The sequence below is a fragment of the Electrona antarctica genome (genome assembly GCF_951216825.1).
Source record: "Electrona antarctica genome assembly, chromosome: 15".
NCBI lineage: Eukaryota > Metazoa > Chordata > Actinopteri > Myctophiformes > Myctophidae > Electrona > Electrona antarctica.
Genome location: NC_136796.1, coordinates 26,450,904 through 26,475,274, shown reverse-complemented (window position 1 = coordinate 26,475,274; position 24,371 = coordinate 26,450,904). Strand labels below are relative to the sequence as shown.

Here is a 24,371-nt window from a genome sequence, read left to right as displayed (position 1 = left end):
TGAATCCCTCCCCTTGTTCTTCATCTCAATTTCCCTATGGTTGAGTCCCCGAATAAAAGGTAAAAGGTGTCCTGACGTCTGACCTCTCATCCCTTCAGGTTGGCCTACTGGACTTGGAGTTGAACCGACTCACCAAGGCCCTGTTCCTGGCCCAGGTGGTCTTGGCTGTTGTCATGGTAGCAGTGCAGGGGTTTGTGGGTCCATGGTTCCGGAACCTATTCCGATTTGTCGTACTGTTCTCCTACATCATTCCTATCAGGTATTATGTTATATATGACCGTTAAGTTATTCTTTCTTTCTCTATTTTGAAATTCCATTTCAGCTCATTCTAACACCATCTGTCATTATTTTTAAAGAAAGATAAAAATCATGCATTTCAAACATTCATTGGAAATACACATGAATACACTAGCCAAGAAATTAAATTAACCAAATTAACACATTGCTTGTGGAATTCATTAATCTTAATCCCCCTTTGACTGCGGGTGTTTTTCACTAACCTTTGAAGAATCACCCAATATTGTACATCGTTCCATTCCACCCACGGGTGCCTTAATGCAGAATATTCATCCACAGGGAGCTGTGTGAATACAGTATGGTCAATTGTTGATGGTTAAGTTAATTCCATGACCACAACCACTACTTAATTTTAGTTTTAGGTTTAAAGTAAGCTTATACTTGTCACTTTGTGCCTCCAGCCTGCGTGTCAACCTGGACATGGGGAAGTCTGCCTACGGCTGGATGATCATGAAGGACGAGAACATCCCTGGTACCGTCGTTCGGACCAGCACCATCCCTGAAGAACTGGGCAGACTAGTTTACCTGCTGACGGACAAAACGGGTAGGAGAACACTGAATCAATACATTCACTTCTTAGTGAGCAGATTATGTAGAAGGACTTAAATTATGCTGCTATTGACCTATTGAAAATTCTGAGATTTATATGATATAGTACTTTATTGTCAGTTTCCACTGACATTTGTCTTGCGAGTTGTGACCCAGCGGCCTTGTATGCAGCACATTTGACATACAGTAACACAGCGAACAGAAAAGAAAACACAATTACATACATAAAAACATAAAGGCAAGAGCAATGTCCACAGCTCAGTCTAGTCCTGTCCACAGCTCAGTCTAGTCCTGTCCACAGCTCAGTCTAGTCCTGGCCAAACTCCTGATTAAGCCTCAAAGTCGACTGATGAACAAAGGACCTTAATGTATGCTGGAACACCATATAGATTTATATTATTAGGACCACGGGTCCATAAAACCAAATATGTTTCCAGGTGGTGCAGGGGTAAAGCTCCTGCCCACCACCATGGAGACTGGGAACTGGTGTTTGATTCCTCTATAGTGCCTACAGCTTTGCCAGGCTTTCCAATTGGTCGGGGCGTCTGTTCAGCAGGGACCAGACCTGGGAAAGATGAATATGTTATGCCTAAACTCAGCAGTCCTCATTGTCTGTTGAAAAGAAGCAGCTGGCGAAGTCACATACTGTATATCAGAGGAGAAGTGGTTGTCTACACCCTCCCCAAGAACAGCCATTAGACAGTGACAGGGACATGGGGGAATTGGCATAACAATGACTTATTTGGGAGAAAAATAATGATTGAGAAAACAGTTGAAGGTTTATGACATGACCTAGTACAATGTTATTCTGAAATGGGCTTCAGAACCACATCACCCATTTACTGTACAAGTAACAGATATATTGTACTTCTCCATCCATCATGATGTGTAACATTTCCAAAACCCCACAGAATTAACATGACATTCAGGCCCACCCTACACTTGGCTTATTTCACTTGATGACCTGATGCGCAGGTAACAAACAAGCATTTCTCTCCCTAATGTCAGACATTGTATCGCTGTGATAAACTCCCATGGTGGTCTCCGCATGCTTCTTTGTCTCGGCCCGGCGTGGTCTAGGTGGGGAATAGATTGGCTTCAGAGCCTATTTATCCACGTTGATAGTTAAAGCACATGGAAAAGAGGAACAAACAATCAATCCATTAGAATTGGATAACCCTGTGGCTGTAATGTTATTGGAAGGTAGATGCCCTCTAATCAGGTTTATGCTCTATCAATACACATTCTGGCAACCAACATCCATTAAACGAGGCCATTGGCCCCATTTTCAATCGCAATCCTTTTTTCGTTCTTTTTCTTTTGGCTAGTAGTCTGAGCGCTCACTCGGTCTCTTTCTATGCGGTGATGCGTCTTGTCTGTTAGTTAGAGAGGACAGGGAACCCATATGGGTAATTAGATTAGTTCAATGAGACGGCAGTCACCCCGACACCCCCCCATCCCCCTTTGCGTGTCTCATGATGCATTGGACATTTAGACGTTCGGCTGCTCTTTTGAGCTTTTTGTGTATTTTGGTGCACTGTAGAATCTTAAGTGTTAGTTTAACTCTGGGAAATGTACCTGGGCCGTGGCTCAGCGGTCCAGGCACCTTGGCTGGTAGTCCGAGTCTGGCAGTGTGCACGGGTTCGACTCCCGATCCCGACGGCCTTTACTGCATGTCACTCCCCCATCTCTCTCCCCCATTTCCTGTCGGCCTACTGTCTGTGCCTCTATAAAAAATATAAAATAAAGGTGAAAGCTGCAACAAAAAAAAACATTTTTAACTCTGGGAAATGTACAAATGTAACCAAATCAACCCTTATGGGTTAATGTGGTTACATTTATACACTCCTGGAGTTACTTACAAATTGATCAATTGATACTGAGGATATTACTGGGTGGGTGGCTCGGTGTCTGTATACACGTACTGTACTTACAATAGTAGTACCAGTAAGACGACCTCGTACTAAAGGGCGAGGTCGCATTCACGCATCCGCCTGGGTGATGGGAGACTGCTGGGCGAGCGCTGGAGCTTTGGCATTAGGGGGTCAGATCAACATATGGAATGAATTCTGTACTGGCCATATATGGAGCGTGTCTTGAGTGTACAGGGTTTGATGAGGGCCCAGGTAGGGCCGGGCCTTAATTTTCGGGCCTGTTATAACTTTGGGGCGTGCCCGTCTAGAGTTTGAATTGACAGGTATCAGTCAAAAGGGAAACATCGAAGAGGAAGGACAGGTGGGGTAGGATCAACATATGGAATGTCAGAACAGGTCAGCTCCATATATGGAGATCTAAGGGTTTGAGGTTTGAGGTGAGATGTAGAATTGCAGGCTGGCTCCATATATGCAGATCTAGGTGAAGATCCAGTCTTCTCCATGTATGGCTATCCAGGGTTTGATGAGGTCAGTGTCGTGATCTTCATATATGGAGACGGCCATTTTTGGAGAGGCATGATGGAATGACAGCCATATATGGTGGCGCGACGTGTCACGAGGCGTAATGTCGCGAGGCGTGATGGACTGACAACCCTTTATGGAGGCGTGACTGACTGACGGATCGACAAAATCGAAGGTTTTCATAGTAATCTGTGACCTATGGTCGCAATAAATTCAGGATTTTAATTAAAAACACTTAACACTTTAAGATTTAAATGAATAATCTAGAATCTGTGCAACAGTTTGATCATTTAGATATTTTCTATACAGTACATGAAGTGCCATCAACTCAGAAATGACACACATGATGACATTCCACAAAATCAATCAAATTCAACGGTGATGGATTGATATTTGAAGTACAGTACTTCAACTTAAATGAAAGCATGAAGTGACGGGTTGTTCTGTATTTATTTCTTGCACTGCAGGCACTCTAACGCAGAATGAGATGATCTTCAAGCGACTGCACCTGGGAACCGTATCGTATGGAACTGACACCATGGATGAGATACAGAGTCACATAATCCAGTCATACGCACTGGTGATGAAAGTTATTTTCCTATCTGAATACGTGCATGTAACCACTCACCCATGATCTAAAAACATGTGTCTTGGATCAGAATCTTTGTGAAAGGGACAAATAACTATATTAGCTCTTTTACCTCCTCTTCTCTGTTCCCCACCTCTTTGTTTAATCAATATCCAGTACTCCAATATTGGTCAATGGATAATATCTTCCAGGAAAGAGGATATTGTTCATTCATCATATTGTCCCTGAGCTCTCGCAGCTGTACGCCTGGGTATTCCTCTTTGGGTGGCTCAGATCATGCTGGAAGTTTTGACAAAATCATATTGTTCAGACTCGGCTTGCTCCAAACAGCTGGTTGAAACCATCTGCCTGAACAGCTAATGAAAGATGGCTAGTGTTTTTTAGCATCACCCTGCTTTTGCAAGGCTGCGTCAGGTCATTATAGAGATTGCATGTATTTTCTGTAAAGATTAGTTAACCACATGAACCCTAGCATTTCTATTCAGGGGCAGGGCATGTCATAAAAGGCAAAAATAGTAGATCTAAGTTGATTAGTTGGATGATGTTGCCAAGAGGTGAGGTAGTTTCCTGGTTCTATGCCCCTAAGCAAGGGAATCAAACTTCCATCTTGGTGTCTAGTAACTTGATCAAAGGACTGACACAGGAAACTGACTGCTATGATTTAAAAATACTAAAACCACCGTGTTGCTTATCATTTGTACATATGTCCATATTGTTATACAGTATATCTGTCCCTAAAAATAAACCACACGTAGTCTTACTGTGTAAACATACTGTATGACATGCCATTGCACGCCGACAGTGACACGTCTGACAGTCTGACTCACTGATCTCCCCAGTAAAACACACAATTGCTTTCCTTGAAGCCTTGTCATCTCACATCCTTGTAGGAGTTCCCTGTCTCGCTCTGCCCTGGCAGGACTGAAGGTTAATAATAAGCCAAATTCATATGCTCCACTGGAGCACATCAGCCCCTGTCAAACCCAGCTGGCACTGTGGGCCGTCTGCCTGTTTTGCGCACCGACACAGAGCTAAATCGATGGGGGTTGTCAGGGGAGGGGGGAAACATAAAAGACCCTCAAACCAGATATGACATGATAAAGATGGTGATGCAGGGTTTTCCTGTGTTGCAGTGTCATTTAGCCTGTAAAGGGCTTGTCAAAATGAATTGATCCAGAATGTGGAGTTTAATCCACGATTTATGCTCAGAGGGAGTGCTCCATTTTTATCTTTATTTAACCAGACAAGTTGCAATATCTTATTTACAGCATGTCCATCCAACAGTTTCAATGGAGTGAATAAACCTTGAACAATAAGTCAAGATAGATTTTTATTATCTGTGATTCTGAATCAGAGACCTTCCAGTGACATGTCCATTGAAGCTTTAGGCGAGAAGCCTTTTGTGTAAACGTGTCATGTACAATTACAGTATTGTAGTATTTATCTCTGCCAGGAGATCATGCGTGCGTCCCTCTGCGTATGTCCGCAGCTATTCTTGTATTCTACTAGGGCAATTGGCATCATATTTCTTGTGCATGCTGATTAATATAATTGCAGCGCAATTGTCCCTCCAGACTATGGGATAAGCGTTCCACCAGTCTATGGACTGGAACAAGCCAATCGCATGTTCCTTTCTACATGAACACAAGTGTTCCCTGCTCCCTCCAATCTTAAGTCATTACAGCAAGTAAAGTTTCAGCATTTATGTTCGACTATGGTTTACAATTTGTATTATTCGAAACAGATCTAACAGAAAATGCTTGTAACGCTCCCTCTGTTGCTCTATGTAGCTGTAATATGATATCAATGGGATTACATCTAATGCTGTCCATTTTCAACAAGAATGCAAGTTCAAGTAGCTAACGAAGTAAAAACACGTTTACATTTACAATTTAAAAGCTTGTTATAATAGCAGCGGTTCAAAATGCAACAAAGTTGACCCATCCTGATTGTAGGCTTTTTGTGTTTTTGCAGAATATTTATTTTTCTGTATGAGATGCATGTTTAAGCCTGTTAAAATGATTCCATACCGTTTACAGTAAGGGTAACAAAATATGCTACTACAGCATATCAAGGCATTTAACCCATTTAGATTAAATCCGTGAGCAACAGCAGTGTCTCATTAGTTGTTGCTATAAATATAGCAACATCATTAAAAACAAAAAAGAAATTAAACCTTGGGTTAGGTTTTAGAAGGCGTTTTAGAATCGGTGGGTTAAGCTAATCATAAAATGATTAAGTAAGTAGGTTGGAGAGGCTTATTGTCTATCCCAGTTTAAAAAGACCCCTGGGAGATGCTTAGGTGTACTTACCGCACCACTTGCCGCAACCAAGCTGTGCTACTGATGTTGCTGAAATTCTGTTGCCCGGGATCGAACCAATGACCTTGTGGTCGAATGGTGAGTCGTGGGTTCAAGTCTCGATCCCGACGACCTTTGCTGCGTGTCACTTCCCTTTCTCTCTCATTTTCCTGTCTATAAGTATATACTGTATACTATCAATAAAGGCAGGAAAAAAAGAAAAAGTAGCCTAGATTTATAAAAGCTGAAGTAAATGAAGCAACGTATTTTCGTTCTGCATTTATTTTTTTAGAAAAAGGCAGATGCACAGATTGCATACCTCGAAATGTTGGTGCGTAGGACAAAGTGCATATAATCAAAAGGAGATCTCAGAATAACAAAGAATAAGACCCGTACACTGTCAGGAACTTGCAAAAGATATAGCTGTTTATTTCGACATTAGACCTTCATTAGGACCCTTTTGATGTTCTGCATTTATCAAACCTTGTGCAATTTGTGATATACTTTTGCATGGATATAGGTGGCCCCCCAGCCGTCGAATGGCAGCGCCAGCGCCTCTACGCCATCACGAAAGTCCCAGGCGACTGGTCCGACTCCAAAGGTCCGCAAGAGCGTCGTCAGTCGCATCCACGAGGCGGTGAAGGCCATCGCCTTGTGTCATAACGTCACGCCTGTTTACGAGTCACATGCCACCGCCAATGGGGAGCCGGAATCCGCTGAGGCTGACCAGGACTTCAGTGACGACAACCGCACGTACCAGGCCTCCAGCCCTGACGAGGTACATTTAAACTACCATGGATACTCCTCAACATTTTGTTTAATGACCAATGGTACTAAATACTTAAGCAATATTACATGAGAGGGGGTGGTTTAACGTCATTAATGCACGCCTGCGATGCTGCAGGAACTCGCCCCCCACCCCCTCGAGTGTACTATTGCAATTATACAACAGTAACCCTTAAAACTTAGAGAATCGCTGGAAAATAATATTTTTTCAATGACAGATGTAGTCACTACAACCACAAATGTCCCAAGAAACTAGCTAGCCTAGCCACCGAGTCTGAGAGAAAAGCATGGCTGAATTGTATGTTTTGATTAGGCGTTGAAATAATGTGGTTTGAAGCACGGCTAGAAAGCTGTTTGAACCAATCAGATTGCTTCCTCAAAACGACCTGTTGTATAATAGATGTTGAAAGCTTCCTGACATAAGCATATTGACCCATCAAAGTTGCTAGACTAATAAACTGATTGCTTGCCTGATCCCCCTGATGCAATAATGAATTGCATCAGGATTTGTAACTCACGTGCCCTGAGTCTGACAAAATACATATTTTGACTAAAATGATTATATAATACAAATCAAGGCCTTACAAGACTAAATGGAATTTGGAAACCTGTTTCCTTCCCTCTTCGCTTCCTAACACCCTTAATACTTTAATCGTTGCCACTATAACCCCAGTTTGTCATAATAGTCATTTCATGGACTGTGGGTCAAAGGTTTTGAACTCCTGTTAGAGAGGTTAAGCTATTTAATCAGCAGCATCGTTTTCCTGAGAATTTACTGCTCTAATTGAAGGAAGAATCTAGCGTAATAACGACCTTTAAGGCATTCCCTGCAGCTTCCCTTCCTCTAACTGTCTCTGTGTAACTCTAGAGCCTGGGCCTCTATGACTATGAGGGTGTGTCGCTGAGAGTTATTTAACAGGTCTCTGTTATGGTAATATGGACAATATTATAGTGGCACTTCCAAGAAGAGTCCTTCATTAATATTCAATATCCAGAATATGAGACAAAAAACAAACGGAAAAATGTTTCTAGACATGAAGTATTTATTGAGGATTAGCTGTATGTTCGGGGCCATTGCCATGTTTTTCACCCATGCCGTGGTGGGACTGGGACTCGCTCAGCCTTTGTGAGAGTCGTGCAGCACAGCTTTCGTGCTCCACCCCCAACCCCCACCTATGGCAGTCAAAATGAAGTTTAAAAAAAAAGGTAGCGAAAGATAAATCCCTGTTTCCCCATTTAGACTGCTCTTGAATTGCCTGTCGGCCCTCCCCCTGATTTGATGTATATATTTATTTATTTCCTCACGCTCTCTGCTCTATCTCTCCCTGCTCCATTGTCTCGCACCGCTCAGAGTGATCAATATTTAATTTTCTCTGAGAGACGATGAGAGGGTGGTCTGTGGTTGTTCATGGAGATACCACCCCCCCCCCTCACACACACACACACACACACACCATCACCTCCACCATATTCCTTCTAGTCTCTCTATCCCTTTATTTCTTCCTTGTCGCTATCTACAGATAGATGGCTATCTAGCATTTATTTCCTACTGTCTCTCTTTTCACTCTGGCCCTCTTACTTTCTATCGTTCTCTCAGGCTGTACCTTTCTCTTTATTTCTTTTTCTTTGCCTTTTCCTTTCTCCTTCCTCTGTCTCTCTGTCCCCCTCTCTCTCACCAGTCTCACTGACCGCCACAGCCTGTTCACCACCAGACTTCTGCAGGGCCCATATATTCCTGTTCGGAGAGCAGCCTCTCTAATGTAATGAGTCCATATTAAGGGGATGAAGCAGGCTTGCCCCCCTTAGGTCAAAACAGGGGTCATCTGACCTGCTGGTCGGCCCGCTGTGAACAGACCCCTTCTCTGACATTTGACCCCTGCGATATCGGCCTGAGAACATTTGACTGTGGCCTCTAATGACGGCAGAGTCTCATGAACCAGCCGTTTATCATTTTCAATTGGAGGTAATTGGATATTGTTATCTCGGCATGAGTACAAGGTCCGTATAGGAACAATTGGAAGGGAATGACTTGAATGTGCAAGTTGGTGATTATCACTCACAGGCAGCATTTTCTATTTTTGAAAGATGGAAGCTGAACTTATCGACTATGGAACGTTTTCTTCATACATCCTGCTCACATCTGGAATCTACTATTGCCCTGTATTTACATGCACCTAGTCAAGACAAGCTTCAGTCTATTGTAAAACCATCCCAAACCATCCCAAAATGAATTCAACCCTGAGAATGTGGCCCTCATATTGCAGATGACATTAAGGGGGGGAGAATTTAACTATTAGGGATCCATTTTCATCATGAGATGCTTTAGGTGCTGTTAATTTTAAAGGCATTGCTGCCATGTTGATATAGATGATCGCTGGGACATCCAGAACGCTATTGAAATGATTGATTGGGTTGTTTAAACTGCTCTGCCACTGTCGTAAAGTAGTCACGGCCAGTCTCCTCTGTTACTGTTGTAATGCCTTGATTCACATACAGTTTGTATTGAAGTTGACACAGCTTTAAATAGTTCCCGTGGAGCTGATAAAGTAGATTGAAGAGCTGGGTTTTAGTTTAGATCCTGTGTGCGTGTGCGTGTGTGTGTGTGCATGTGTGTATACACGCATGTGTACTCTCTCTACCTCGCTCTCTGTTAGTATTCTTTTGGGGGAGAAATGCTGCCTTGTGTCTGTGTGTGTGTGAGAGAGAGAGGATGTGTCTCAGTGTGCTGCCATCTATGTGTGCAGCCACATACGCACAGAGGATAATGACACACAGATGTGTGTTAAGCAAATATAGGCAGCCCTTTTACAGAGCTCAAAGGGGGAGTGGGAGAAATGATGGGGTATTAGCAGGAAGTTCCAATTTGTAGGTCAGAGTATAATAACAACCTTTGAGTGAGCAAATTGAAAATGAACCCATTGAGAATGGAGTCGTGTGCAGCTGAAGGCTCACTCAGGGGGACGCGGTTCCTGCTGAGCAGAAGAAGCGAGCAGTGGGGGAAAGGCAACAAGAAAACACTCATCTGGAACTGAATGGGAAGAGCTGAAACCTGGTTTATGCTCGTCGGTACGGCGGTGTCGTGCGCCGAAAATTGCCAATCACCGTCCGGCAGAATTTGAATTAAGCCTAAGGAGCAGCTCCTGACACATACAGTGGTGTACACTGCAATCATGACTTATTTCATGCAATCTTAACATGGTAATGAGTTTAGCAAAATTCTGAGGCTAGAAAAATCCTAGGCTTTTGATTGTTCTGTTCCAGGTTCATGATCTTGGCAAATAAATTAAGTCTTAACTCAATGTCCACTCAACTTATGTTTGCAATTATGTTTATACCAAGGCAAAGTTGAATTGGCTAAGTAAATACATTTTCACATACAGTATCTGGATTTGGCCTCTACATTGAACCAATCCTAACTATTAGCAGTGGGTATCTTTAAATGTTACTTCTTTCAACTCACCTCCCGTGACAGCTGTTGTTGAGGTGCTCTTGAGCATGGTAGTTGACCTCATATATTTCTACAGTAAATGGTCAACAATGGAACACTTTGATTGCAATAGTAGTACTATGACAGGGAAGGATTAAAAAGATATCTAAATTATGCTCAGCAAGCCATGTCTGGTTAAATAAAATGTTAACAATAACACACAACGCAGTCTCTCGATTGTGACTCATTCAATTCCCCGTCAGGTGTGAGTAGCGATACAATGGATAAGTCATTTTTATGGTCTTCATTTCCTCTGTTGGGGAAGGAGATATTCAGGAAGTTGAGTCGTTATGAATACACACTTGTTTCATCCTACCACCCTCTGTATTAGACCTTAGCTGGCCCTCACTGGGAAAAGAACGTCTTGTATTTTCTGTTTTTACACATTGACTTGACACAGTATGTGAGTAACAGAATAATATCAAATTCCTAAATTGACCAAATTGAATGGTTAAACAAAAGTTGTGCTCCACACCCCCCTGAACAGGCTGTTTGGTGATTATATAGAGCGCGGAAGTCCTGACGTCACTCGCTCATCCCCTGGTTCTGCCTGGTTCACGGAAGTAATTTCTCTATGGAGAATAACATGGGGTCATCTTAAAATCGTTTTTGGACCGTTGTGGTCTGTGTTATTGTCAGGGAGGTGTCTCTGTATAATTTGTGACAGTCAGTCACTCATATGATAGTCTGTTTCTAGCGAACATTTAACTAATTCAGCAGCAGTAACAATAGCGTTTTCTCTCAGTCAGTTGATTCTTCATATCCATACGAGTGAAACGGTTTATGTGTGTTTATTTTTCAAACAGTTATTATATGAGGCAATCTAAAATCCCCCTATGGGTATTACAATGCAAATAAAAAGTACATGAACCTGTGGATTTGCGCTCTCTACCGATATTGACGTCAGACTTCGGTGCTCTATTAGCATACAGTATTAGTTATTATTATTTGTATTAACTAATACTCATTATTCATGAAATGCAACCACGGACCATGGTTATCTCCTTCATAAGATGCAATGTTTCTTTTTGGCTGTGGACAGCCCACATACAGCATACTTCCAATGATCAGATTTGTTGGGTTATTTCCGCTACTTACATTACGCAGGGCTTAATGTAAGTTGTTAAAGGGAGCAATAAATAATAAAGAGCTCAAAGGTTTAATCTTCTGTCCATAAATGAATGCTTGTGCAATGTGCATTTATGTGCTCATGGATGCATTGTATTGTATGTATGTATGTATGTACATTGTACAGTACTGTGTGTGTGTTTCTTTTTTTTTTACTGTACGTGTGTCTGTGTGCACTGGTCAGGTAGCCTTGGTGCAGTGGACAGAAAGTGTTGGTCTGACCCTGGTGAACAGAGACCTGACCTCACTGCAGCTGAAGACTCCATCTGGACAAGTCCTCACCTTCTACATCTTGCAGATCTTCCCCTTCACCTCTGAAAGCAAGAGGATGGGTATCATTGTCAGGGTACGATTCTTTTGACAACCCTTTTGTCCCTGCATCACAGGGCTTTTAAACTGTTTATCACTGCACCAATGTGACCATGGCATGTCTTAATAGGTCAAAAATGGTAGATCTACAAGCTCACAAGTCACAACGCTCACCTTGTAATGCGTTGTGAGTTTGTAGATCGGCAATTTTGAAAGACATTTGGTGTAGAGAGAAAAAAAGAATGGGGCCAAGGACAGACCCTTGGGGGATCCCGGTCAACAGAGTGTATAGGCTTAAAGTGGTTAAAGGAATTACTTAACATGAAGTACTTCAAAGAACCACATGTGCGGGAAGTGAACCTTGGCAGCAATAGCAGTATTAATATGGCGTGTGCGTGATTGTGTGCACGTGAGCGCGATTTAGGCATAGAAACCTTCCGCATCATAATAATTCTATAGTAAAGATTGTATGACTGTATAAGTTTATGAAAGTATCTTATTTTGGATGTCTCTTATTTGATTCAGGAGGAGTCAACCGGAGACATCACATTTTACATGAAGGGTGCTGATGTTGCCATGGCGAGCATTGTGCAATATAATGACTGGTTGGAAGAGGAGGTAGGGACTCCACACACTCAACCGCATCACGCCATGCCATGGTTTGGCTCGTCCCCTTTCTTAGCCCACTTCTTCCCGGGTGCTTCTGTGTTTATTCCTACTAACAACATCATCACATGTTTAGGGCAGTGGTGGTGCTGACAGATTATGCTGTTACCGGAATCTGTCTGGAGAGCTTACACTGTCCAACATAAATCTGACCATTCGCCATCAAAGAAATCTCTGCTATTAACACTAGTTAGAAAGTAACGTGTTAGCGTAAGGCAACTACATTTTGTGGTAACAAGTGCGTTTTTCCCAGTTCGGTAATGCCATTACAGTTGCTGACATTTGAAATCATGTTACTCATAGCCAACAACTTCAGAGGATTAAAGGTTTATTATGATCTGACTTCTACTCTCACACAAGGCCCGTCTGTAACCTCCCCGCTCGATACACCGCTGCAGCTGTGGAGCAGCGGGAGCACTCGGTCCCGTCTAAGTGTTGTTGTTAAGATAGGGCTGAGAGACAATCGGTCATCTAATACTTTCATTTAATTAACACTGAGGATTTGACAGTGTAGATTGGGGTCCCAGGGATAAATATTGTATCAAATGGGGGTCTGTGACCTAATTCAATCCAGTATCAAACAGGGTCATTGACATTAAAAAGGTTGAGAACCACTGCTATCGTGTACAGTAATATCGATAACTTGCAGCGATGAAATAATGAATAAACCCAAGAGCATATTCAATTATGGTCATTACTCTCGCCATGTCCAATAATCTCAGTAACTAATCAAGAGATCAACAGGCCACAGCCAACCACTGGGTTTGGTGGTCGAAGGTCTAGTGTGTGTATGTTCATAATTATATTGGCATTATCGAGTCAATTACCACCGGGGGGCAGCTTTTGATTTAATTACTGACCTAGATAAAGTTGAAGTAATTACAGTATGTCATATTAACGAACAATGGCGCTAATGATGAACCATTGGCTGTAATATCCCCGCTGTCACGTTAGCCACCGCTACAGCAGCCACACTTGTCAATAACCAATCAGCACGGCAGTTTCAACCCCTATTGGCTTTTCATATCAAAAATAAACCTCCATCCATCCCTGCATTTTTATCGTGTCCCCTGAACATTGCCAGAGGCCACGTCATTCGCCATTGATTTTTCTTGGTGTTGATTTGACAATGTACAGTGCTGCTGTTGATGACGCTGTACTGTACACATGTGTGTGTCCCATATTCGGCCTCAATTTTAACTTTTTAATGAAAGATTATCATAGCATGTTTTTGGTTGTTTTGATTACTTTTTTTTTTAAATAATGAAGTGTACTAGCTATGACTCAATTCAGTTATTATTATTATTGAATTGCATTGTCATTACCGGTACAATGGATTTACAATAACTTTTGCATAACCCTGCTTGAGTCCTGTTTGACTAATGCCAGATTTGTTAATTAATCAAAAAGAGCTGGTCTGCAAGCTCACAATGGGTCCCAATGCAATGAATTCTGAGTTTGTAGATCTTCAATTTTCAGTGTGCGGCAACCACACACAACTACTGTAAGTATAAATGAGGTTGTATCATTGTAATATTTTCTTATCCTGCCTCTCAGTGTGGGAACATGGCCAGGGAAGGTCTGAGGACGCTGGTGGTGGCTAAGAAATCTCTGTCCGAAGAGCAGTATCAAGATTTTGAGGTAACAAATTAACCAGATATACACTCAGTCTTCACATCATATCCATCATCTTTTTGTCATCTTTGACATGTGAAAATACATTTTATTTCCCCCCTGTTCTCTCTGTGTTTGGTTTGCACACTTTCTCCCCAGAACTTCCTCTCAGAAGTTCTCGTAATAGTTAACCCATTTCGGGCGGGAACCCCTTTTGGTGTTTTAAGCATTCTGTTCTACTTTAGCTATTGAAAAATAGCAGATCTACAAGCTTGTAGGTCTGCTATTTTTGAAAAATCGTGAAAATGTGGCGCAAATCTTTTTTTTTTACTCTAATCTAGTGTGTGTATGTTCATAATTATATTGGCATTATCGATTCGTCGCATTTCTTTTTTTCTTTTTTTTTAATGTTTTTTTTGTGGCTTTCGCCATTTATTTTATATTTTTTATGGAGGGCCAGACAGTAGGCTGACATGAAATGGGGAGAGAGATGGGGGGGGAAGACATGCAGTAAAGGCCGTCGGGATCGGGAGTCGAACCCGCGACACACTGCCAGACTGGATTGCCAGCCAAGGTGCCTGGACCACTGAGCCATGGCCCAGGCCTTTGGTCGCATTTCTAAGCCAATAATTTGATGACCGCCGGGGTCTCCTACTGACTGATGACCCAGTCATCAAATTATTGGCTTAGGAATGTATTGGCTTAGAAATGCTTACTGGGTTGTGTAATCGATAGAAAATAAGTCATTTGTTGGGTGAACTACTCCTTTAAACCTGATTTGAACTTGTGACACTGCATTGTTCTCCACATCCTTGTGTTGATGACATTGCTGATGCTTTAGATGACATTCAATGGACAAATTGGACATGTTCCATTTGAAACACCATATTATACACTGTGTAAATAGGTTTTAGCTTTTTTTAAATATATATACATATGACACATATACTGTACTGTACTTGCATTTCACCAGAAGGGTCAAAGGTGTGATTCTTCGCTTGTAAGTTGTAAATCAGTTATTTTCAGCAAGCAATACCATTACGCAGTGAAGCATAAATTAATGCTGAGTTACAGCCCACAAGCCATCTTCAATAGAAGCCAGTGACATTAATCTATAAACTGACGCTCGAAACATGACAAGCTGCAAAACAAAGTTGATCTGGCTTTAACTTTCTCTTATGCACCAATAGTGCGGTAAAGCATACATTAAGCATATGATTTTGTTTCACCATTGCCCTTTTCTCACTTACACCTGCTTGTAATGGAGGAAAAAAAACAATTCTTGCCAGCAGCCAGTTCCCCGTTCTTTTTAACACAAAAAAACATTACTTTTTGCTTGTCCCCTCCTACACACACGGACACATGCTTGATAAGGTCAATGAGCGGGGTGAGCAACACTTCAGTGGTGACGTTGCAGCTGACCACGCTTTATTTGTTTTTGTGTACTGTGTAAAGTGTGAATGAACACAGTGGTGCTTCAGTACACTGAGGCCTAACATGTACGATGTACGGGGGTGGCCTCTTTGACCATCTCCCTTGTTCCCTTCCTCTGTGCATTACAGAACAGATACAACCAGGCCAAGCTGAGCCTCCACGACCGGGCCCTGAAGGTAGCGGCGGTAGTGGAGAGTCTGGAGAGGGAGATGGAGCTGCTGTGTCTAACAGGAGTAGAAGACCAGCTGCAGGCCGACGTCAGGCCCACCCTAGAGCTGCTCAGGAACGGTGGCATCAAGGTACGCGAGTCCACCAACAACCACCACAGCAACTCTTACAGTTAATGAATGCATCTGCTCCAGATATAATATACTTTACCCGGTGGCAGCGGTAGTATAACTATACCAGAGGCTGCCGTTGTTTAGTTGTTGAGAGTGCTTCTCACAAATTTCTAACCGTGTTTGTGTTGGGTTTCCTCTGTCAGTATTCTAGTCTCCTCCCACACCAAGACATTGATATTAGCATTACTACTGGAGTACTGGTCCTGAGCAGGGATCCTCACGTAATTCCAGCATTAGTCCGACATGCTGGAACCACTCGAACATGCGCTGCTCCCGTGCTTGCGGTTATGGTTAGGTTAGGGTTTGAGGTAGGTTGTCGTTTGTCGGACCAATGACTAGTCTGAACTAAGTACTGCACCCCCTGAGCATCCATAGGATGATTGTACTTTATTTCCCCAAGGGGACAATAAAGTACATCAAATCAATGGTTTGGGTTGCTTTTGTACGCGGAGGTCCTCTTATATACATTGTGTAATAAATTTGTAACTCCATATGCTGTTCCTATTTGTATTCTGCCAAGATCTGGATGCTGACAGGGGATAAGCTGGAGACGGCCACATGCATCGCTAAGAGCTCACATTTGGTGTCCAGAAATCAAGACATCCACGTCTTCAGACCGGTACGTCCTAGTTGACCACCAAACATTTTACAAACATTTTCAGCTTGAGACCCTATAGTAGTATTTGGTGTTTCCCCAAGGTCCCAAACTTATGTATTAACCACTTAAGCCCCTTTTCATATTTGTGGAAAATTGCAGATATACATGCTCACAAGCATTGCAAATGTATTTATTTTAATTATTAAAACATTTCGTAGGAAAGAACATAGGATATTTACTTGCTCCCTGTTTTGGGTCACGACTGTTTGGGAAAACACTGAACGCACTATTCACAAGATGGCCATTTTGCACTTCTGATCGCATGTATTCAGGGGGTGGTTCGTAGTAAGATAACAGTCCTGTACTATGATTCTGATGGATGATTGTTCCGCATGGCTCTTGGGCAGGTCTCCAACAGAGGAGAGGCCCATCTGGAGCTCAACGCCTTCAGAAGGAAACATGACTGTTGTCTGGTCGTCTCTGGAGACTCCTTAGAGGTACTCCAACACAACACAACATACAGTGATGATGCCTAGAGATGCAGATGAGGAGCAAAGAGAATAGAATGTATTGTACTCCATGCATGGCCAAAAATAATACTGAAGTTCAACCAAGGCCTTAATGTAAGGGGGAAACAAAGGCACAAAACAGACATATCAGGTATTATGTGTGAGTGTGAGTGTGCGCGGATTTTCGGCATTAGTTAAATTATGCAATATTACACTAACCAAACCGACAGTGTTAAAACCAAACATAAACTTAGCATCTGTTACACGTTGACTACTCTTTTTTTGCGTGAACCTTATTTAGTCTTTTGTCAAAGGATGTTCTTTCATGACAGTAAATGCATGTGTCCTGAATCCTGATAGGTGTGCTTGAGGTACTATGAACATGAGTTTGTGGAACTGGCGTGTCAATGTCCTGCAGTGGTCTGCTGTCGTTGCTCCCCGACTCAGAAGGCTCAGATTGTCATGCTTCTCCAACAAGCCAACACAGCCAACAGAACTTGCGCCATAGGTACTCTCTCTCTCTGATCTCTCTCTCTGATCTCTCTCTCTCTCTCATACACACATGCACACACACTGACACAGACACGCACACACACACAGGCAAGAAAACTATTGAAGAGAAAACTCTAGATGGTATTACCTTTTGTGTCCACATGATGGCAATCAAAGCTCACCTGTTAGATGCTGTTACTTTGAGAACCTGTACTGCAACATTTCGTTAGCGTTTGTCTGACCTGCTGCTTCTCTGCTCTGTGACAGGTGATGGAGGAAATGATGTCAGTATGATCCAGGCTGCAGACTGTGGTATTGGAATAGAAGGAAAGGTAACAGCGGTTAATGTATAACTAATCTATCTTTAAATTCACAGAATGTCTGTCTGTCCATCTGTGTATTGCTGAGGACCTAAATGAAATGGACCTCGAATGATTTTTTTTTAGTGTGAAGTCAATGCAATGTGCAGTTGCGGCAAGCAGCACCTCCGGGTGCCAAGCAGCATTTCTGCGTAGCAAGCAGCCAGCCCGTTCCAAATGAATGGCCGAAGGGCCACATGCTCTGAACGGGCACCACATTAAAAATAATATCGTCGCTGTCTGGTGGAAACCAATGTAGTTATTATTTAGTCACAAGCTCTTGTTAATACTTTTCATTGGTTAAATATTTGTAAAACTCAGACAGATTTGACCACTTTCACATATCCAAAATAGCAGATTGTGCTGTGAGCTTGTAGGTTTATTTCCGCTACTCTTGTACGTTAAAGTAGGGCATTCATTGACAAAAACGTTGAAATGTGGAGAAACGTTTCTGTCCGACAGCAACAACATTTTAATTATATGACATCTTACTTCAACAGAATAAAATCTGGGATTAAATAAATAATACAACATAAAAATGTGATAAAAACAAAAGTTTACATAGATAACGTATGAATAAATAAAGCCATTATTCAGCATGTTTTGGTGTCAAACCTCAGAGGCTCAGATACAGTACATGCACCTAGATTATCATAAAGTTGTGTGACATTTTGTTTTGTTTGTCAAGTCATGAACAAATGTCATGAATGACCACCGCAGCAGCATCATCTATAATCCTTATGACTATAGGAGGGGAAGCAGGCGTCGCTGGCTGCAGACTTCTCCATCACTCAGTTCAAGCACATCGGCCGACTGCTCATGGTCCACGGCAGGAACAGCTACAAACGCTCCGCTGCGCTGGGCCAGTTTGTCATGCACAGAGGCATGATCATCTCCACCATGCAGGTACCACACCCATCCTTAACCAGTGCAAATGCTGAACAAATTCGCTTCATAAAGACTTCTGTCGTACTAGGTTTGTTGAGAGTTGATTAAACATTAGTTTTCTGTGAATGACCGAATTCGTCACGGTTCTTTTTTCTCACCCCCAGGCTGTCTTCTCCTCTATCTTCTACTTTGCCTCTGTTCCTTTGTACCAGGGCTTCCTGATGGTTGGGTATGTGTGCCTTACTGAACACAACGTATAATTAGCCCAATAATGTTTAAGTGATACACTCAGGCATGTGCTTATGTGATAGTTGATAATAGTTTATTTGAGTAGATGGAGCCATTACTTCTTATCAATTAATAGTCTGACAGTGTTGTTTGTTTAGAAAAGAAGAAATGGGAACATATTTAAAGGTTCACAGGGCCAGCATGACAAGCTAGTAGAACTACATTTGATTTTGATTACTAACGATATCGCTATCGATCTACGCATTCCCTATTTCTCAATACGACTCTTATTTATTTCTCTGCAGGTATGCCACCATCTATACCATGTTTCCAGTATTCTCCTTGGTTCTGGACCAGGATGTGAAACCAGAGATGGCTCTGCTCTACCCTGAGCTTTATAAAGACCTTACCAAGGTATTAGCCGGGGAGCCAGCACCAAATATTTGAGGACCTTAATGACCAAGTGAATAGAAAAAACACAAATAAACAGTGTAAATCCTTAACCGTTGAGCTTTTGGGCCTGTGGCTCCCCGGCTATATATAACTATGATAAATATGTACCACTCTATAAACTGCAGTATACTATACATATTGTACCAGCTCAGTGGCCTTAGAATTACGGTTAGAGTGTTACACCTTGAGATTGGGAGGTCACGTGTTCAGTCCCTGGCCGAGTCATTCCAAGGACTTTTACCCATTAAAACCGGGAAGGCAACTGTGTCAGAAAAACTAGAAGGCGCTCTATAAATTTTATTTACCATGTACAAACATTTGTGTAAGAAAGAAAATATGAAAATTTGTTTAATGTAACAAGAATAAAATAAACAATGTAAAATCTCCATATGAACAGCCATACACAATTTTCACAAATGTTTTTTTTAAACGTTTGATGATCTACTGAGCTAGATCATCAAACGTTTAAAAAAAACATTACATGACATCGTTAGTTAAAAATTGTTGTATTAAGAGCTATTTTTCTTTTTTTATAGGGACGGTCGTTATCTTTCAAGACTTTCCTCATTTGGGTGTTGATCAGTATCTATCAAGGTAACAAATCCTCATTTAAGGCATTGTATGCTGTTGATGTTCCTTAGACATGTTTACACTGGGTGCAATGATAGGAAAGGCTTACAGTAAATACTTAAATCAGCAGCATTACAACCACCATTGCCTTACAAGTGTGTGCATGCATGCACAGTGCACAGTACACACACACACACACACACACACACACACACACACACACACACACAGTATAAAGACAGAACTTCAAAGGGGTGTACAATAGCACACAGTTTGTTTATGCTGGATTGTGTTAGAGAAATTAGACTGTAACAGGTGTCAGCCAGGTGCACATAAAGTCTTCGGGGTTGTAAGCAACCTCAGCCCTATCCTGTGTTTTGAACAGGCTGTGAAATGAGCCTTAGCCACTGGCCAAAACAAGCTGGTAGATTTTGACCATGTCTGGCTAATTTCTCAAGTTTACCAGCCAGTTTGGCAGGTACCAGGGCCTTGTTCAGTACTGCTATTCTGAAAAAGAAATCCTACTTGGGTGGTAAAGTAGTGACTGGTAGATGATGAACTACTAACCACTGTGACTGGCAGATGAGTTTACACTCCTGGTTAGTGGTTATGAAACATTGTTTAACCTTCGCAAAATCAACTTGAGAGATTGTGATGGTAGTGTACGAAACAGCTTAGCCTAAATTCAGCTCCTGAATCCCTCATATTTTACTGCTCTTAATACCAGAGTACCCCGGCCTGGCCCCTTGCAAAACTCCCAGACGGTCCCTTTCTCAGTAGCTTGGGTTTCCGAGCGTCATCCGCTGTTACATGCGGGCTTTTGTCCGTCCAGTAAATCGATATTTCTGTAATCGCTAAGCCATGCAGCGTGTGAGAAAGATCTATGTTCCTGCTCAGGCATGACTTCCTGACAGCTCTAGTTTTTTTTAATTAAAAACTAATACCAGGTCCAATGAAAAAACCGGGAGAAGATATGAGAGTGAGAGAATGACAGCGAGGGAAGAGGAGGAAAATATTACCCCCCACCCGCACACCATGATCCACTTTAATTTATTACAGAGTTTAACTCTCAGGAATGCACTGTGTATGAAGGCTGTATGAAAAGCCCATTATGTGATCAGTTATAGGCTATTAAGCTCAATTTGTGTGGCGTTATGACTAAATGAAGGGGCCTATCAAAATACAGTAGGCGCCCCCAAATGAGTGAGTGCCCGGCTTTCATGGGACGTCTGCAGGGTTCGGACCACACTGAGGTGCATTGTGTCTGTCTTTTACTCTCATAAATGTTATTGAATCAATCCTTATCTCCAGACAGGCATTCATCCTTAATCTAAGATACAAGTCAGCTGTCTGTACATTGTAGAATAGACTGTGGCCAAACCTTTAATGCGGTTTCTTTTTATTAAAAGATTCTTGAAAATTAATACACTTTTCTATGGTTAAGAAATTATTTTCTACCTTTGAAATTCTTTTAATTTCCCGATGACTTGAAAACCCCACCCGGGTTGCACTTAAATCAGATTATAACAAAAAGCAGAAACACCCATTTCTGACACCAATGTCTAATATTAGAAGCAGTCTTGTCCAAAACGCCATGGAATATAAAAATATCTTCCGGGCAATTGCCCAAACACAGACATAACAGTTAGTGAATTCATGCTGGTTTATTCAATTCTCCTTCCTTAAGCTAATAAAACACATTTGCTCTTGTTTATTTTGTGTGGTTGATGCACATTTCCTCTGGCGCCACCAGGTGGTATCCTTATGTACGGTGCCCTGGTGTTGTTCGAGTCGGAGTTCGTGCACGTGGTGGCCATCTCCTTCACGGCGCTCATCGTGACGGAGCTGCTCATGGTAGCGCTGACCATCCGAACCTGGCACTGGCTCATGGTTCTGGCTGAGTTCTTCAGCCTAGGCTGCTATGTGGCCTCCCTCGCCTTCCTCAATGAGTACTTTGGTAAGAAAACCAACTTTAGTCTCCACATGTCATCTAATGCGACTTTGTTTGTTGTCGACGAGGATGCTTTATGGGGAGGTTTAATATCATAGTTTTTCCACACTACACGTGTTGCTGAGCCCTTTGCTGGACAGCTTAAAGACGCCACATCTTATACTGTATGTCTTTTCTTCAGCATTTTCTAAGTATTTTATAAATACTTCAGTAGGTGAGTCTTATTAAGATGTCTAGTTCTGAGAGAGAAAAAGTGTCTAGTTCTGAGATTCAATGGCTGGTTTCTTGTAAACTTCCTGGCAGATGAGTGTCACACTTTGCACCGCACCTGTTTTGTGTTTAAACTCCATGTACTTGGCACTTAATTTCTCAACGTTTAGTACAACCCTCAGAGAGCTGCTTGTGCTCCCCCTTGTCTCTCCTCTCTATTCTCAGCCCTTTGCGCTGCACTCACTCTCTTTTTTGCTATACTTCTTTTGCTTCTGTATGTTGCCTTGGCAAAAGGCATAGGCAGGGTGTCCCTTGGAGCATTCTTGGGTAGGTGTGCATCTCTGTGGATCTACCAATGTTTATCTTCAACACACACACACACACAGTCACAGTCACACACAATCGCACGCACACGCACACACACACACACACACACACACACACACAACCCTTTTCACTCCTCCCTTCATCTTTACATTCCCTTTTTTCTCCCTCTGTCTTTCTCTTCCCTCTCTGTCTCTTTGCCTCTGTCACTCCCCATTACTGCTTGCTCTGTTGTGCCACAATGTGATGTGTTGACATTCTGTTTATTGTGCGTATTTGTTTTGGGTTTCTTCATTGTAGCATGATATTTCACTGACAAGTCTCATATTCCTTTCCTGACATTTCTGACTTGTACACTAACTCACATTTTGAATGTATTAATACTGGAAGATAAATAAGAATTGAATGAATGATATGCATGTTATGTTTGTAAAGATACAAATGTCAAGCAAATGAAATGAAATAATGAGCTCAATCCTCATATCTGCGACACAATGTCTTCCTGCGGTTCTATTTTACAATTCAATAATAAATTGAGATGCTCCGATAATCGGCCACCGATCAGTGATCGGCCAATATTCACTCCAAATGACTAGATCTGTGATCAGCAATTTACCCTATCTGGAGAAACCGATCTTTTACAGTACACCATTTAAGTGTTATAAATGTCAATCAGATATATAGTATATCATTTTGCATCTTTGTGACAGGCCTAAACATTCTCCCCTTCCTCCCCACACACAGGAACAGTTGACATAATAATTTTGAAAATATTTAAAAAAAAAATGTATTTATGATCGGTATCGACCAATGATGAGATTGGGATCGGTCCCAAAAAACCTGATCGGAGCATCCCTAATTCTCTTACAATTTGCAATGTGACTGCATTTATAACCCATCTAACTCTGGGCACTGTTGCTTTTCAGACTTGTCATTCATCACAACTAAGGCCTTCCTTTGGAAAGTGTCTGCCATCACACTGGTCAGTTGTCTTCCTCTGTACATCATCAAGTACCTGAAGCGCAAATTTTCACCGCCAAGCTACTCCAAGCTGTCTTCATGAGCCAAACTGGACACCGTAGATTTGCCTATTTCTATTTGTTTTGTACTTTGTTGGCTTCTCTGACATTTGTTTTTCTTTGCACTTTCTCTTTTGTATTCACTGATCTCCAAAAATGGACAGGGGACCAGTAGAGGTCAGTCGACCACTGGAACTGTTGGAAGTAAAAAGAAGAAAAATGTCTTTAGATTTATGTCACTGGAATTTTGAATTTATGTCACTGGAACAGAGCACATTTATGCCATTTTGGAATACTTGAAAATATGGAGTACATACTGAAGACTTAAAAAAGATGAAGACTTTGTTGAGCAGGGGAGAAGAGCTAAGTTGTGTATCAGACTCACGGCACTGGACAGTCTTGGTCAATTTGCCTTCCACGGTTTTCAGTCTATTTTTATCCAGTCGGTTCCAAATGTAATTTTATAAAAACTCACTTACTTTCAGAATTAAATTTTTTGTATGTGGAGCTATGGATTTTTTATGTTTTTTTTTAAAGAACAGAAATTAATTGTTTTGTTTTTCCAGGGAGAAAAAGCGGATTGTTATACATTTTTTTTTGTCGTACTTTTTCAACATGGTAGCATGGCGCCAGCAAAAATCCTGTGTACATTGGTGACCACGAAGACATTCTGTGACAGACGTCTGTTTTGACTATCTGCGCAGTGTTCCAATTCCAGCTCCTAATTATAAATGAGACCTTTTATGTTCTTTGTATTACTATTTCTGCAAACCTCACTGTTTAACTCTGCTTACCTTGTACCGAGTATTAATACATTAACCAAAAACATTTTATCATACGGAAGTGTGACACTGTATGTAAAAACTGGGAACAT

General features: G+C 41.8%; 1 protein-coding gene across 6 annotated transcripts in view; it reads left to right on the top strand.

Annotated features, from left to right (window-relative positions):
* atp9b (ATPase phospholipid transporting 9B) overlaps window positions 1–24,016 on the top strand; it is a 47,869-nt gene extending 23,853 nt beyond the window's left edge. For all 6 annotated transcript variants that reach the window (XM_079522377.1, XM_079522376.1, XM_079522379.1 and 3 more), the window contains 18 exons: window positions 99–259; window positions 699–841; window positions 3,710–3,822; window positions 6,652–6,909; window positions 11,717–11,878; window positions 12,367–12,459; window positions 14,065–14,148; window positions 15,684–15,854; window positions 16,417–16,515; window positions 16,902–16,991; window positions 17,364–17,511; window positions 17,763–17,827; window positions 18,605–18,760; window positions 18,907–18,971; window positions 19,276–19,384; window positions 19,960–20,017; window positions 21,747–21,950; window positions 23,405–24,016. In XM_079522377.1, coding sequence (XP_079378503.1) covers window positions 99–259; window positions 699–841; window positions 3,710–3,822; window positions 6,652–6,909; window positions 11,717–11,878; window positions 12,367–12,459; window positions 14,065–14,148; window positions 15,684–15,854; window positions 16,417–16,515; window positions 16,902–16,991; window positions 17,364–17,511; window positions 17,763–17,827; window positions 18,605–18,760; window positions 18,907–18,971; window positions 19,276–19,384; window positions 19,960–20,017; window positions 21,747–21,950; window positions 23,405–23,541 — 2,316 coding nt within the window. In that variant the 3' untranslated portion in view covers window positions 23,542–24,016. The remainder of the gene's footprint in view (window positions 1–98; window positions 260–698; window positions 842–3,709; window positions 3,823–6,651; window positions 6,910–11,716; window positions 11,879–12,366; window positions 12,460–14,064; window positions 14,149–15,683; window positions 15,855–16,416; window positions 16,516–16,901; window positions 16,992–17,363; window positions 17,512–17,762; window positions 17,828–18,604; window positions 18,761–18,906; window positions 18,972–19,275; window positions 19,385–19,959; window positions 20,018–21,746; window positions 21,951–23,404) is intronic.
* Window positions 24,017–24,371: the final 355 nt, after the last annotated feature.